The 14,425-nt window shown below is 43.7% G+C and overlaps 1 protein-coding gene across 3 annotated transcripts in view; it reads left to right on the top strand.

The window, feature by feature from the left end:
• Positions 1-14,425, top strand: part of FGF12 (fibroblast growth factor 12) — a 603,658-nt gene that overhangs the window by 327,329 nt on the left and 261,904 nt on the right. Inside the window, exon 1 of one of the 3 annotated variants that reach the window (XM_063621978.1) lies at positions 3,585-4,082. The exons of the other annotated variants lie outside the window; for them this stretch is intronic. Within the exon in view, the coding sequence (XP_063478048.1) occupies positions 3,884-4,082 (199 nt within the window). The 5' untranslated portion in view covers positions 3,585-3,883. Of the gene's footprint in view, positions 1-3,584; positions 4,083-14,425 lie in introns of those variants that run through there. 3 annotated transcript variants of the gene reach the window in all.

Here is a 14,425-nt window from a genome sequence, read left to right as displayed (position 1 = left end):
CTTTGACACCTGGAGAAATTGCTAAGAATTCAGATTCCCAGGCTCTACCCACACAGACTTCCACTTCGTGTTTTGAGAGACCATCAGGAATCGGCATGTTAACAAACATTTCAGGTGAATCTCATGCATTTTCTTTGGAAAAAAAAAAAACCAGCCATATTTTATTCATTCATTTGGCATTTTCCAGTTTTCGGAATGCTTACACATGCATATTCAGTTCTGCGAGGTAGATGAGAATGATTATCCCCATTTTGAGAATATAAAATAGACTCCAAATTTAGCAATAATTTCCTCAAGTCCTCATTATACACCCCCTCTTGCCTATTTCTCTGGCTACTCCCCTTAGCTGACCTTTGTCTGTCTGGGTGTTTAATAGCAAGGGCAGGGAGCCCCCAAAGCCCACTGTACTATCTGTGTCTGCCTTGCTCAAGAATGAGACAAGTCTTCTGGTAGCCAAAGAAGGAAAATAATTTTATTTGTGGAATGTGAACAGTTTCCTAATTGATAGAATTACCAGTTGATGTTAAGTAATGCCCCTCACCCCATCCAGATGCACATATGGAAATGCATTCCGCCTTGCTTTTGGACGTGAGGTGTGTGTATGCGTGTGTCTTTTTCACGTGTCTTGTTCTGTATTGCTAGAATTCCAAGGATATATCCACTGTCTTCATTCAGCCACACTGAACTGCTGCAGGGGATGTGTGCTTCCCACATGACAGCTGGGATTCTCCCTTTCCTCAGGACGTCTTGCCTATTTAATCCTTCTCCCAGCTGTTTGTCCCATGAGCCTTTATCTGCCAGCCTCTGCTATGCCCAGCTGGCAGCCTGGAAGGTCCAGGCCCCCGGGCATTGTAGTTTATTAGACTCCTGCTTGATCGGAACAACGTCACAGATCTCAATCCTTATCGCCCAGGTGAATCTTGGCTAGGCCCATAGGTTTGTGCTCATATCTAGAGAGCTCCTGGGGTCCCTCTGGGTCCCATATCCATTTTCAGTAGCTTCAGGGCCTGCATTTTGCTTGCCTTCTATTAGGATGTTTCCAACATACACCTGTCTGTGCTTGGAAATCATACATTTAATCCTTCCGCACTACCCTAGATGCTTAGTGAAGTGTCTGAAGGAGAGAGATTAGGGATATATGAAGAGAAATTGTAAGTAGAAACCAATAGCCGCTCCCAGACTTCAGCATGAATGGAAGGTGATTAATGCTTCATGCTGCATTTTAACTTGGAGAACTCCTCTGCCCAGTGTCTCCAGCATCAGATGTCGTCACATTCACGTCTGGAGACCTGATTGCATTCCACAGCTTGTTGACTGTCCTTGTCCACATCACTCCCTCACCGCACCTGGAGTCATCCTCTGTGCAGGCTGCTTATTTGGGCTCTCTTTTTAGGGACTGAGCCTGCTTTGCAGCTTTCCAGACAGAACCAAGAAATCTGGGTTCCAAGAAGAAGGGAAACACTTTTTCCTGTTCCAAAATGAGCCATAGGTGGGGCCCACGATAAGGTTCAAGAGGTCATTGTTACTTTCTCCAGTGTTCACTTTCTTCCTAACTAAACAGGGAATTCTACGTGCTCAAGCTTATTGGAGAGAGCGTGGACTGCATTTTCTCAGCTCCTCCGTCCCTCACCCCTTCTTTGCGCACCTAGGGTCCTTTAACTCCCACTGTGGTTGTGTTTCTCTTGTGGGAGGGACCGGACGGAGCGGACCCGAGCTGCAGTTCCCTCGCTCTGCCTCTGAGAATTTCTCATCCAAACCTCAATCACGTAGGATTGCGTAGAGAGGAGAAAAGGGGAGAGACAGAAGACACAGAGAGGAGGGAGAGGGGTGGCGGGAGGGAGGGAGGAAAGAAGGGAGTCTGGAAGCGGAGGGCTCGAGGAAAGGGAACCTGACTAGAGCGCGCTGTGCTTCCCAGCGCTCCAGGAGCCCGGCCCCCAGCTCGGCCCCACCTGGGCGCTCTTTCGCTCTTCCGTGGGTCGGCGGGCCGTGCGGGAGGAACTCTGGCTGCCGCCGGCTCTGCGTCCCACCCGCCATCTCGGTGGCTCTCGCCCCTGCCCCGAGTTTCCTGCGGAGCTAGCACTCCAGCTGAGCCAGCCGGTGGGGCGGCGGCGGCGGCTCCGCGCGCCCAGAGCCTCAGCCCATGAATGGGACTCCACCCTGAGCGCCCCCTCCCGGGCCTGGGGAGGCGGCGGCGCGGCGGCGGGGGGCGCCCCGCAAGCCCGCGGCTCTAAGCGGCCACCCGCGCAGCAAGTTGGGCGAGTTGGTAGCCACCTGCATCTGCCTCCTGGCCCTGGCCCCTGATTCCGCCTCCGGCCCCAAGCGCCCGGGTTGCGCGCTGGGCTGCCTCGCGAGGTAGCCCCAGGAGGCCTAGGGGCCCCGCCTGCGCCCCCGGCGCCAGACCATGGTGGGCAGCTCCGGCCAGGAGCCGCAGCCGCCGCGAGCCAACGTCGCCTGCAGCCAGCCCTCGCCCCACCCGAGCGGACGCGCGGGTGTTCGCAACGCGCGGGTCACTTCCTTCCTCGGCCGGGATGGGCAGCGCGGGACTGAGTGATCGGCCTTGCGTCCGGCGGGTAATCCCTATCTGATCTGCTGCCTGTGAGCTGCTGACTGCCGGGGCGCGCGAGCCTGGGGGGCACGGGCAGCAGCGCGGCGATGACCTGATCCCGAGCCCGCCAGGGCGCCCCTTCCTTCCCTCCCTTCCCTCGCTCCCTCTGAGCCTGTGCGGAGACCAGCTCGGCGCGGCGGCCCCGGGTGGACCATGGCGGGGAGCTCCAGTTAAAGGCGTGTGGGCGCCGAGCTGGAGAGGACACCTTCGGCATCGCTGCCTTTTGAGGGGGCTTATTTAAACTACTGAGTCATTCCAGATTTAGGATTCCCTAAATAATCACCAACTGTGCCCGTCTCGTGCCGGAAAGCAAGAGGAAAGAGAAAGAGCGCCCACTCTTGGGACCCCGCAGATCGCCTCTCGCTGGTTTCTCCTCGAGGGGTGCTTGGCCCTCGAGGATCTCCCTCCCTCCCTCGCGCCCTCCCCCCTCCCTCTCCTCCCGCTCTCTTTGCAGTGTTGCTGGCCGGGAGTCGCTCTCACCGCAGCTGGAAACAGCTGCGCCCGCCCCGCGCCCCTACCCAGACTCCGGGTAACCGCTCCCACTTCGCGCCTCTCGGAATTCCAGAACTCGGGTGGCCGGCCCCTGGAAAGCCGCAGCCGGCGCGATGCATTCTGTAGACCTCACCCTGCCGGGACGGACCTCCTAATCTTCAGAACCGCGGGCCGCAGGGAGTTAAATTGCTGCCTTCCTCTCCTTCTCTCGTGCGGTTGGTGGCTTGTTTTCTAAAGGAACGTTTTATTCACTTTTTAGTATTTTCTACCGGGGGCGCGCTACCCGCCTGGGTCCAGACTCTGCTTTGTAAACGGGTTTTCTATGTATGTATGTGTAGGTATACTTTGGACACCTTAAAACGCTTGCGCCTCTCCAACAGAGGCACGTCTTGTTATTTTGGGCATCGTTCTTCCCCTTGCACTTGGTACCCCGAACGCAGTGTGACTAAACTCCCCACTGCCCCTTGGACGCCGATCGCCTTGGGGTGCAAGTTTGGGGTGCAAACGTCTACTTCGCAAGAGGGCCTGGGACTGCCCCGCCCCGCCCCCCGGCTGCCAGAGGTTGGGGAAGTTTACATCTGGATTTTCACACATTTTGTCGCCACTGCCCAGACTTTGACTAACCTTGTGAGCGCCGGGTTTTCGATACTGCAGCCTCCTCAAATTTTAGCACTGCCTCCCCGCGACTGCCCTGTCCCTGGCCGCCGAGGTCCTGCCCTCGCCCCGGCGGAGCGCGAGCCGGAGGGCGCAGTAGAGCCTGGGGCCTGGGGCCCTCGCTGAGCAGCTATGGCTGCGGCGATAGCCAGCTCCTTGATCCGGCAGAAGCGGCAGGCGAGGGAGTCCAACAGCGACCGAGTGTCGGCCTCCAAGCGCCGCTCCAGCCCCAGCAAAGACGGGCGCTCCCTGTGCGAGAGGCACGTCCTCGGGGTGTTCAGCAAAGTGCGCTTCTGCAGCGGCCGCAAGAGGCCGGTGAGGCGGAGACCAGGTCAGTAGAAGCCCGGAGAGTGGGCTCCCCAGAGGGGGACACCCTCTCTCCCCTTCCTCAAAGCACCTCGGGACCCCCGTGGAAGGGAACCAGGATTCCTCTTTTACATTCTGACCCCTCTTCTCTCATTTCCAGACTTCTCCCTTTCAACCACTCTGTCAGTTAATAGCTTCTTGCCCCATATTCAGCAAAAACACTCTACTTTGATCAATCCAGGGTTTGACTAGGAGAAGAATTACATATATAGATGCACTTCTTCCAAAAGAGCCTGTAGAGTCCTTGAAGGGAGTGACCACCTCATTCATTCATTTATTCATTCATCCGTTCTCTCTCTCTCCTGCTCTCCCATCCATCCATCTATCCATCCACGCATCCATCCATCTGTAGAGTACAGTACTTACGCTGCCCACTGAGGACCTAAAGATTAATACAGCCCTTCCCTTATCCCTCATAATCCATGACAGACACCTAGTAGACACCAGATGAACTTAAATTTATTATTTTTCCAACTCTTCCTCCGGCAACACTTGGCATTGCATCTTTCAGACGCTCTTGTCAATTTCTCACCTCTTCATTTTTCCCTCATGCCCTTTCACTTCCTTTACACAGTCTTCAGTTTCCTGTTATTTTCTTCCAACCCCTCTCATGGTTTCCAAGGACTCTGCTCATTAACGTTTCTGTCCTATTACCATACTTCGCACACTCACACTTTTGAGACATTGAGGGAACAAGACAGTATACACTGTTTGGCCTCAAGGAGTGTAAAGAAAACTTCAGCTTGATCAGAGATTTTCATGGCATGGGCTTTCTGAAGCTAATTCTCTTCTGCAGCCCTGACCGCAGATGACTGCTTTTGGATATGTCTCTACTTGCAAAGGGAAATTGGATACCCAAAGTTTTGACATGATGATTCCCAGGTCAAGCCAGACCAGTGTTCCCAGCTTGAGAGAATGGAAGCAGAATTGCGGAGAGATCTGTGCTTCCATCAGACTGTTGGTTTTCTGGGTTGTGGCTGCAGAGTCATTTGCATTCTGCAGATGCTCTACCCCTATTGTGGACAACTGAAAGGAAATACTGTCTAGAAAGGGAGTAACGCCCTGTAATCTGTTGGCTAGTTTGTCTCTTTGCAACTCTGACTGTGGTGTGCTGTTGGTTTCCAGCAATGAGGTACATGGTTGGGTCCACTGGATGAAGGATGACACTTGGGAAGTCTGGACAAGTGGGGCTCAGAATTAGCTCAGAAATTTGGGATTAAGCCTTGTGAAGAAGCGACCCTGTTTCATTTTCCGTTGGGTTTTCATGACATTGTCCACTCCGTACTAGGCTAATTTTCTTATTTTGTGATGATGATAAAGTAGTAAATTTCAGGAGTATACAAAAATAATTATGATCCCAAGACAGGAGCTATTAGACCCTATTGTTTTATGTCCAATTAGTATAGCATGTTCATTTTATAAAGTGAAGATTTATGCAATAGTTTGAATTACCTCTACAAAGTAACTCACCTAGTGGAAAATAAAATAACCTGTTCTGTTGTGGAGGGATAATTTGGAGGCTTCTTTTCTTAGGGCTTATGTGGTCTACAGAGAACTTCAAGGTTCTGAACTCAATGTGATTTTATATCTCAATCTCTGAAGTACGTGCTTGCACCCTAGTTGGGATAATTATATGATGTTTTTGAGTTGATCATAGTCAGCCTCTTCTAAAAAACAAGATAATAAGAATGATAGGTGGATATATGTGAACGGATAAGATACACTGATCCTGATATCTGGAGTTGAGTTGGAGATGATCAATGGGTTACTTTTGCATGGCTTAATTTTCATGGCTTCATTTTGCATGGGAAGGAAGGACTGTATTTGCTGCTTCCTGTGGGCTCCTCCTTAGCATCTCATTAGAAAACAGAGATTCGAGGCAATTTCTGAGTTTATTGTTTTCTTCAGTGTTCATTTAATTTGCCTCCCTTTTTCTTCTACACAGTGTTCATCTTATCAGAGAGGATCCTGACTGGTGACTTCCTTTAGCTAAAGTGTCAAAATAACAATCTGGCAGAGAGATGGCAGAACCTATTAAGACATTCCCAGTGCAAGGGCAAACTGCGTGTATTTGTTTACCATTTCAGTTTGTTCTGAAGCTTAGCTTAGAAGAATGGGCGTGTGGTGTGTGTAAAAGCATTTTGGGAAGATGATAATGTGCTATCATCTTTACTAACAAAGCCAAATAATTAATCTGTTGATTTGCTGTCAGCAGCCATGATTCACATAGCATGGAATAAGTCTATTTATAGAGAGATAGCACCTTCCACATATCAGTTCCAGAGAAGAATCTTTAGTTGGATTGGGAGGAAGTTGCTAAACACCAAAAAGAAAAACTATTTGAATCTGTTTTATAATCACTTTGACGTTGTATTCACTTAATAGTTGACTGATTCTTGAAACCACTAGCCTTCCTAAGCCATATCATTGTGAACTAACAAAGTAACTCACAAATGGTAAAATGGTGAAGTGGAATAATTTGTCCTGATAAAGAATTTCCGCTCTGAATTTCTGTCACTGAGACACATGTTCCATTGACCAGACTTTCTAGGGGAGTGAGGCTTAGGAAGTGAATCTAAGGCAAGTGTTTAATGGGAAAGGCCACGGTTGTATTTCTGATTTCAGGGCTGACACATTGAGTATCTCTCCTCCTCTTTTTTCTTAGCTAACCAAGTTCTGATATATGTAGTATTGAAGCTGTATAAATACAGTGGGGATCCTGAAATTATCATGGCAAAGGGCTCAGTAACACAGAATGTTAAAATGTAACACAGATGTTAAAATGACAGTAACACAGAATGAAAACATGGGAAATGACCAGGTATGGCCTCACATCACACAGTTTCAGGGTCAGGGTGCCATTGGATCCTTTTTGTACAGCAAAATCTCTGTCTTTATAGATGAGAAATCCATTGCAAGTTTGTAATTTATCTAAGGTTACACAACTAGGTTTTGTCAAAATTGAGACTAGAACTAGATTCAGTTGACTTTTTTTCCTACCTTCTTTGCAACACAGCAGAAAGTAACGTCAACTAGTGTAAAGAACTGGATGTCTTCTGTCAAAGTTTTAACCATTGGTATTATTATTATCATTGTGATCATTATTTTATAATTAGAACAGAGATAAGGTAGAGTAGAAGAGGTAACTTGTAGAAGAAGGCATAGGCTAAGGAGGCCATTGGACTTCAGCAATGACCACCCTATAGCATTATTGAAGACCTATAGGCAGCATAGGGTTAATGAGCCCCTTAGGGCCTGTAGATCTTTGAAAATGAAATGTTGGAGACCCTGAAGTGGAAAGTTGGATGAGATCATTGAACCATGAAAAAGCCTTCAGAACATTTCTGTTTGCACACTTTCTAATGAGAAAAGAGTGTGCTTACAGTTATTATTTGAGTCATTATTTATGTGTGAAAAGGCTGTATTAGTCAGGCACACTAGAATATTTGCCTAAATGTTGATGCTGCTTAATTTGCTGTATCTAGACTATTAGTACATCCGTATGAATTACATGCTTATTCATGTCCAACCTTTGCTTTATTTTGAGTAGAAACAATAGTACAAATGATTGACTACAAAATGATGTATGTTTTGACTCAGAAGTTATTAGAGACAAAGGGTAACACATAATCAAGGAGGGAAAGGTGTTCGTAGAATCTGAATGTCTGAGTGGCCACAAACCTTGGAGGTCATCAATATTACTCTTTTCATTTTTCAAATGAGACCCTCTCTGGAAAGAGCAAAGCAATTGATTAAGCCTAAATGTAGGTATTTTAAGTGATGTGGGTGTTTTTATTATATTTCTATATAACTTAGTTTCTTGCCTCAAACCAGAACATTAAAAGAATAATCAATCAGGAAAAATCTATCTTAAAACCTAAAGATCTTCAGAATTTTTTCATAGTTTAAAGATTTGATTTCATACGCTGATCCCTTTAAAAAGTGATGGAGTAGAATTACACTACATGGTAAAATAAATCAAAGTAGTAATTGTAATTTATCTGATTTTGTTGATTTTCATTTACCTTATCTATCTGAGTCCCTGTTTCTGCTGTTATAAAAATTATGGTTATTCAAAATATTTCAGTATTCTTTTAAATTCTTTTGGTAGATGCACAGTGTTTAACAGTATACTCATTCACCATTTTTATTATAAAACATATCCTTTTGCATAGAGGAAGAAAATATCATAGGAAATAGAAACTTCAAGAAGAAAGTTGACAGTAAAGGTGAAATAATGTTTAATCATGTGATTTATGGAATATGAGTTATATTTTTATAAATTGAAATAGTTTTGGCCAATATATGGTCAAGAATAGATTTATATGACAGGTGATATTTTACATTTATAGGAAGTACTTTGATTACATTTTCTCTTTTAAAAGTATGACTCATATCTGAACTGCAAAATCAGCCTAATTAAATGATATTTGGCTTGATTTTTGTTAAAAAAAAAACAACAACAACATTAAGACCCCTAACTTTTCAGAAACCCACCTTAGGGTTTAAACTGATATTTTGAACATGTTTTTTAAATTCTGTTCTCTCTACAGCAGTGCATTCTCATCAACAAATTATGTTTCCATTGTAAGAACATTTTAAAATAGCAGTTATTGTGATCTCTTGATTTCTTTCATCCCACAGAGATCTCATCAAGCCATAACTCAAGATTAAGTCTTTAAAGTATTAATGAATTTGTTTTCCTTGAACAGAAGTAGAAAAACAATTTATAGGAAATGAGGCAGTCTCTGCATTTGAGGAAGCAATAGGAATATTTTGGAAGATCTTTAGAAATGTAAGCTTTGTCTCATAAAATTGTATTTTAAAAAGTCCTGGGCTTATTCATATGGAAACACATTGCTTTTATTATGGTGAGAGAATAAATTTGCTCTGGAAAATTTGTAGATTTGCTCTGGAAATGTGTTAATAGTAATTAATCTTTTCTTGTCTCTTCTTTGAATGCATGATCATCATGTATATTTGCTTTTGACATATATAATTATTATAGATTTTATGATGATTCCACAAAACAGCCTTGTTAGACATAGGGGACACACTTGATATGCTACATTTTGGATTTTATCTTCTGGCTTACCCATGGAATTACAGAACTTTTCCTATTTTCTAAAGAAAGGTGCATCACATCTAAAGGGCTCTGATTCCAAGACTACCTCCTAAGCATCTGTGAGTGGGAGAAGGCTTAGATGCAAAATGCCTATAAATTAATCATCTATAATAATAAATTTTAATAATAATAATTTGACTTCAGGATTTATAGAATTTCTTTATAATTTTTGCTTCTTTTATTTTTTATAGCAGTCTGCTGAAATAACCCCATCTTAGAAAAAAGAAAACTAAGCCTCAAGTGGCAGTAAGACTTGTTCAGATTCATGGAATCAGAAGATAACTAAGTGTCACATGGCCCCCAGTTCCACACTGCAGATAATCTGCTTTTATCTCCCACCACACTGAGGGTTAGGAAGCTGGGAAACTATTGTTGGGGGGAATCTGATGAAAAGTTCAAGAAATGAGGAACATGGTTACATGGTTTGTTTTGCTGTGTGTGTGGTCTAGAGCTCCCAGTGTGGAGGAGAGAAGTGGAAAGCTGATGGAGATCTTCAGGGCAGGACTGAAGAATCAGTCCCATGGCTATGTTGTTATGTGCTGGGCTTAGGCTCCTGGCTCAGATGTTCCTGCCTGAATGCCAGGAGCCTTGATGATATCAAGGGGTGCCACATGGGATACCTAAGGACCCACTTGGAGACTTGGGCCCAGAGGGCCAGACTATCTTAACCATAAACTTAAACAATTGCTTCAGATGTTTTAGAGAGTAAAGAGGTTAACACCAAGTTAAAGAGAGCTCTGTAAGATTTAATCTTTTTGTTTGTTTGTTTAACTTAAGTGATAGCATAGCAGAATGATTAAGCACCTGGACTTTGGAGTAGGATGTAAATTCAAATTATGGTCTTATTATTTGTAAGAATATTAGGCAAGTTTCTTAATATCTTTGCACCTCAGTTTGCTGATTTATAAGATGAAGGGATTACCTCTAGCTTTTGGTCAAGAAATGCCTCTTTGAAGAAGAATCATTTAAGCTGAGCTCCAAAAGATGAAACAGGCAGGCAGGGATGGAAGAACATTCAAGGCAGAAGAGAACAACTTGCATGAAGATTGATGTGAGAGGGAGCTCGGTGCTTTTGAAGAAATTGAAGTATAGCTGGAGCAATGAGAACAAGGGGAGAGGGGTACAGATGATGTTGGAAAGCTTGGCAAGAACCGCAGGGCCTTGAGAAGCCTAAGATGAATTTTTTATTTTAATCCAGGGTCCAAAGAAAGATCAGCAGTACGGGGTGATATCATGCGACTTGTATTTTTAATTGGGCACTTTGCCTTTGGAGAAGAGAATGGATAGCAACGGAGCCAGAGTAGAAGCAAAGGAATAGTAAGGAGGCTAGGGCATCAGTCTGGACCAGCAGTTCTCAAAGTACAGTACGGTACAGAGGCCCTAGAAGCTTCCTGAACATCTTTTAGTGGATCCACAAGGTCAAAATGATTTTCATAAAAAATATTTCCTAATACCACTAGTTATTTGCCATTTTCACTCATTCTGTCACAAGTGTCCAGTGGAATTTTCCAGAGACTGTGTGATATATCCACAATCATCTGTAAAAGGTACTAAAAGTTTCCTCCCTTTTCAACCACGTTCCTTTGTGAGGCCAGGTTATCCTTATGTACTTCATCCACAATAAGATACCAAAAGAGATTGAATGCAGAAGCAGACTTGAGAACAAGCTGACTTCTATTAAGCTAGACATTAAAAAGATTTACAAACAATTTATAAACTAGTCTTTTCATTAATTCCTTTTTGTTTGTTTTGGAAAATAAAGATAAGTTTTATTAAATCATACTATTTATGTTAACACTTAGTGGGGCTTATTGTTTTAATAAACATAATTATTTGAAAAATTTCATTGTAACTTCTAAATACAGTAAGTATTGAGAGATATAAACTACATAAGCACAAAGCTCTTTGGGGTACGCAGTAATTTCTAGGAGTGTAAAGGATCCTGAAAACAAAAAATTTGAGAACCACTGGTCTAGGCTATAGATGATGTTGAAACGAAGTTCATGGCCATGGATATAAAAAGAGTGGGTAAAGGTAGAATGAGCAGAACCTCATTAGAGGTAGACTATGAGTGGAGAGTCGAAGGTGCCTGGATAATCCCTGGCTGAACTATTCCATAGTGAATTGCATGTTTGCAGAGATGGAGGAACGCTGGGGAAGGAGCAGGGTTGATAGAAGTCAAATAATGTAATTGCCCAACTACAAAACACTATAGAATGTGAAGATGGGGACCGGGTGTGGTGGCTCACACCCATAATCGCAGCACTTTGGAAGGCTGGGGCGGGTGGATTACAAGGTCAGGAGTTCGAGACCAGCCTGGCCAACATGGTGAAACCCAGTCTCTATTTAAAATACAAAAATTAGCTGAGCGTGGTGGTGGGTGCCTGTAATCCCAGTTACTTAGGAGGCTGAGGCAGGAGAATTTTTTGAACCCGGGAGGTGGAGGTTGCAATGAGCCGAGATCGTGTCATTGCACTCCAGCCTGGGCCACATGGCGAGACACGGTCTCAAAAAAAAAGAAAAGAATGTGAAGGTGGAAGATTGGGTTTTATTTATTGTTTAATAGTTTTACAATATCCATATATATAAGGCTGTTTACTTTATTCTTGAACTCTCAAGGAAACACTCATTGGCCTTTGAATAGTCAAGTGACTTTTCAAACACAAATTTTATAAAGTTCTATTTTTCTTCCTATTGTTAGTTATTTGATTCGTTTGTAGTATTTATAGGCCTCCCAGACTCCATGCTTCTAACCACACTTATGTTAATGCCTCATAATTGAAACTTGGACTGATGGTTTTACACTTGAAGATTCAACCAACCGTAGATGGAAGTATTCAAGAAGAAAACCATGGTACAACCATGCTATGCAAATACTATGCCATTTTATGTAAAGGACTTGAGGATCCACCAGTTGGGTATCCTGAGGGTGGGGGTCTTGTAACCACCACTCCTCACCCTGAACATAGGGAGCGATAACTGTACTCTATACAGTCTTTTATCGTTACTTTTCAGGAATCAGTAGAGAGGGTCCTAAGGCCTAAGACCAAACTTGGTTCCCTAGAACTGAAGAATGACATGGGTCAAATAGGATCAGTATGCTGAATTACAAAATGTTAGCATGTAGAGCTTATATAAGCCAGTGGTTCTCAGCCCTAGCTGGAAAATGAAATCAACTGGGAGTTTTTAAAATGTACTAATGCCAAACACCTAGGAAGTCTGATTTAGTGTGTTCACTCTGGGACCCAGGCATCAGCCATCAGTTTTGTTTGCTTGTTTTTAACCCCCTATATGATGCTAATATGCAGCCAGGGTTGAGAGTCCCCAACCTGTTCCAATTCCTTTATTTCATAACTGTGGCCCTTAAACAAAATTAGTGATTTTGTTAATGTCTTTAGGAATACATCCATGATGCCTAGAAATTTTATACACTAATGGAATTTACAATGATGATCTCTTCTGTCTCAGCCCATTCTGGTTGTTATGATAAAATACCATGCACAGGTGGCTTAAACAACAGAAATGTATTTTTCACAGTTCGAGAGGCTGGCATTCCCAGGATCAAGGTGCCAGAAGATTCGGTGTCTGTGAGGGCCTGCTTCCTAGGTCATAGATGGCAGTCTTGGCTGCTTTTTCAAATGGCAGAAGGGGCAAGGGAGCTCCCTGGGGTCTCTTTTGTAAGACCACTAATCCCATTCATGAGGGGAGAGGCTTCATGACCTAATCACTTCTCAAAGGCTTCCACTTCCTAATATCATCTTGGAGGTTAGGATTTCAACATTGGGCAAGGGGAGGGGCACATGAACATTCTGTCCAAGGTACCATTTTTTTTTTGCTTCTATATGAATCTTTTCCTTGTTTAATGATGTCCCAAAACTGAGCTGCATCATCATATGGAATGCTTGCATGCCTCGTCTTCTTGATGAAAACTTCAGTTCCTAAACACAGGACCATGGTCAGCATTAGATTTCTCAGCACTTATCATACCGCCTGTGTCACTGCAGTTCTTCAGTTGCTGTTAAATTGATGAGGAAATGACATCCTGACTCATTGAGCAAGCCTCAGAGGAAGAAGGATTCTGAAGGTAGCATCTCTCCTTCCCACCTAAGGATGCTGAGGTCCTGGAAAGCCTGGGGCTTCTCAGTTTCACAGGACTGGTTAGATTCTGGATTTGAACTCAGGTTTGTTTTTCCTAATCTAGTTTTCTTTCTACTCTGCCAGTCCTGGAAATGGACCTCAGTTTCTGTCTTTGAAAAACAAAGGAGCTGTATATAAGAATATATAAGAGCTAGCTCACACCTGTAATTCCAGCACTTTGGGAAGCTGAGGGGGGCAGATCACTTGAGGTTAGGAGTTCGAGACCAGCCTGGTCAACATAGTGAAACCCTGTCTTTACCAAAATACAAAAGTTAGTCAGGCATGGTGGTGCATGCCTATAATCCCAGCTACTTGGGAGGCTGGGGCAGGAAAATCACCTACCCGGGAGGTGTAGGTTGCACCTACTGGAGATGACACCACTGCACTCCAGTATGGGTGACAAAGCGAGACTCTGTCTCAAAAAAAAAAAAAAAAAAGAAAAAAGAAAAGAAAGAAAAAAGAATATATAAGGGCCTCTTTAGCCTGAAAAGCTATTAACTGTAGCTCCCCTCACCCCAGGAGAAACATTTGTGACTGGGAACATGAAACACAAATCTTTTCCCTGCTTCTTACTTGAAGGACAAAACTATTCTCTTAGTGTGCTGTTTTGGATGTTCCTAACTGCATCCTATGGTTTAATCACTTGCAATGCACTAATAAAGAAATCTGTCTAAAATATCAGTCTTTCTCTTGACACCAATTTAGGCTTATTTTGTCTCTTCAAGGATTAGAAGTTAAATCAGTGTGCTGCATGCAGTGTTTTAGATTTTTTTTTAAAAGGGGGTTTGAAGGGAAGAGTGAAATTCATGAAAGAAGAACTATAAACCTGGATAAGTTGTGTAAGTTATTATAAAGATAAAATAGACTAAAAAGTTCATAAAGAGTTTTTTTTTTAATTGCACTGGTGATTTAAATGTTGTATTTTAATTTTGGGAATGCAAAAGATGACCCAGATCACCTTCACAGTGTCCTAGAATCAGATAATGCATTAAAAATCATCAAGAAACAGGGGCAGAATTTAAATAAGTGCCCAAAGTAGGGATCTA

This window comes from Symphalangus syndactylus, chromosome 17 (genome assembly GCF_028878055.3).
Source record: "Symphalangus syndactylus isolate Jambi chromosome 17, NHGRI_mSymSyn1-v2.1_pri, whole genome shotgun sequence".
In the NCBI taxonomy this organism is placed as follows: Eukaryota; Metazoa; Chordata; class Mammalia; order Primates; family Hylobatidae; genus Symphalangus; species Symphalangus syndactylus.
This window is presented reverse-complemented; position numbering and strand designations above follow the sequence as displayed.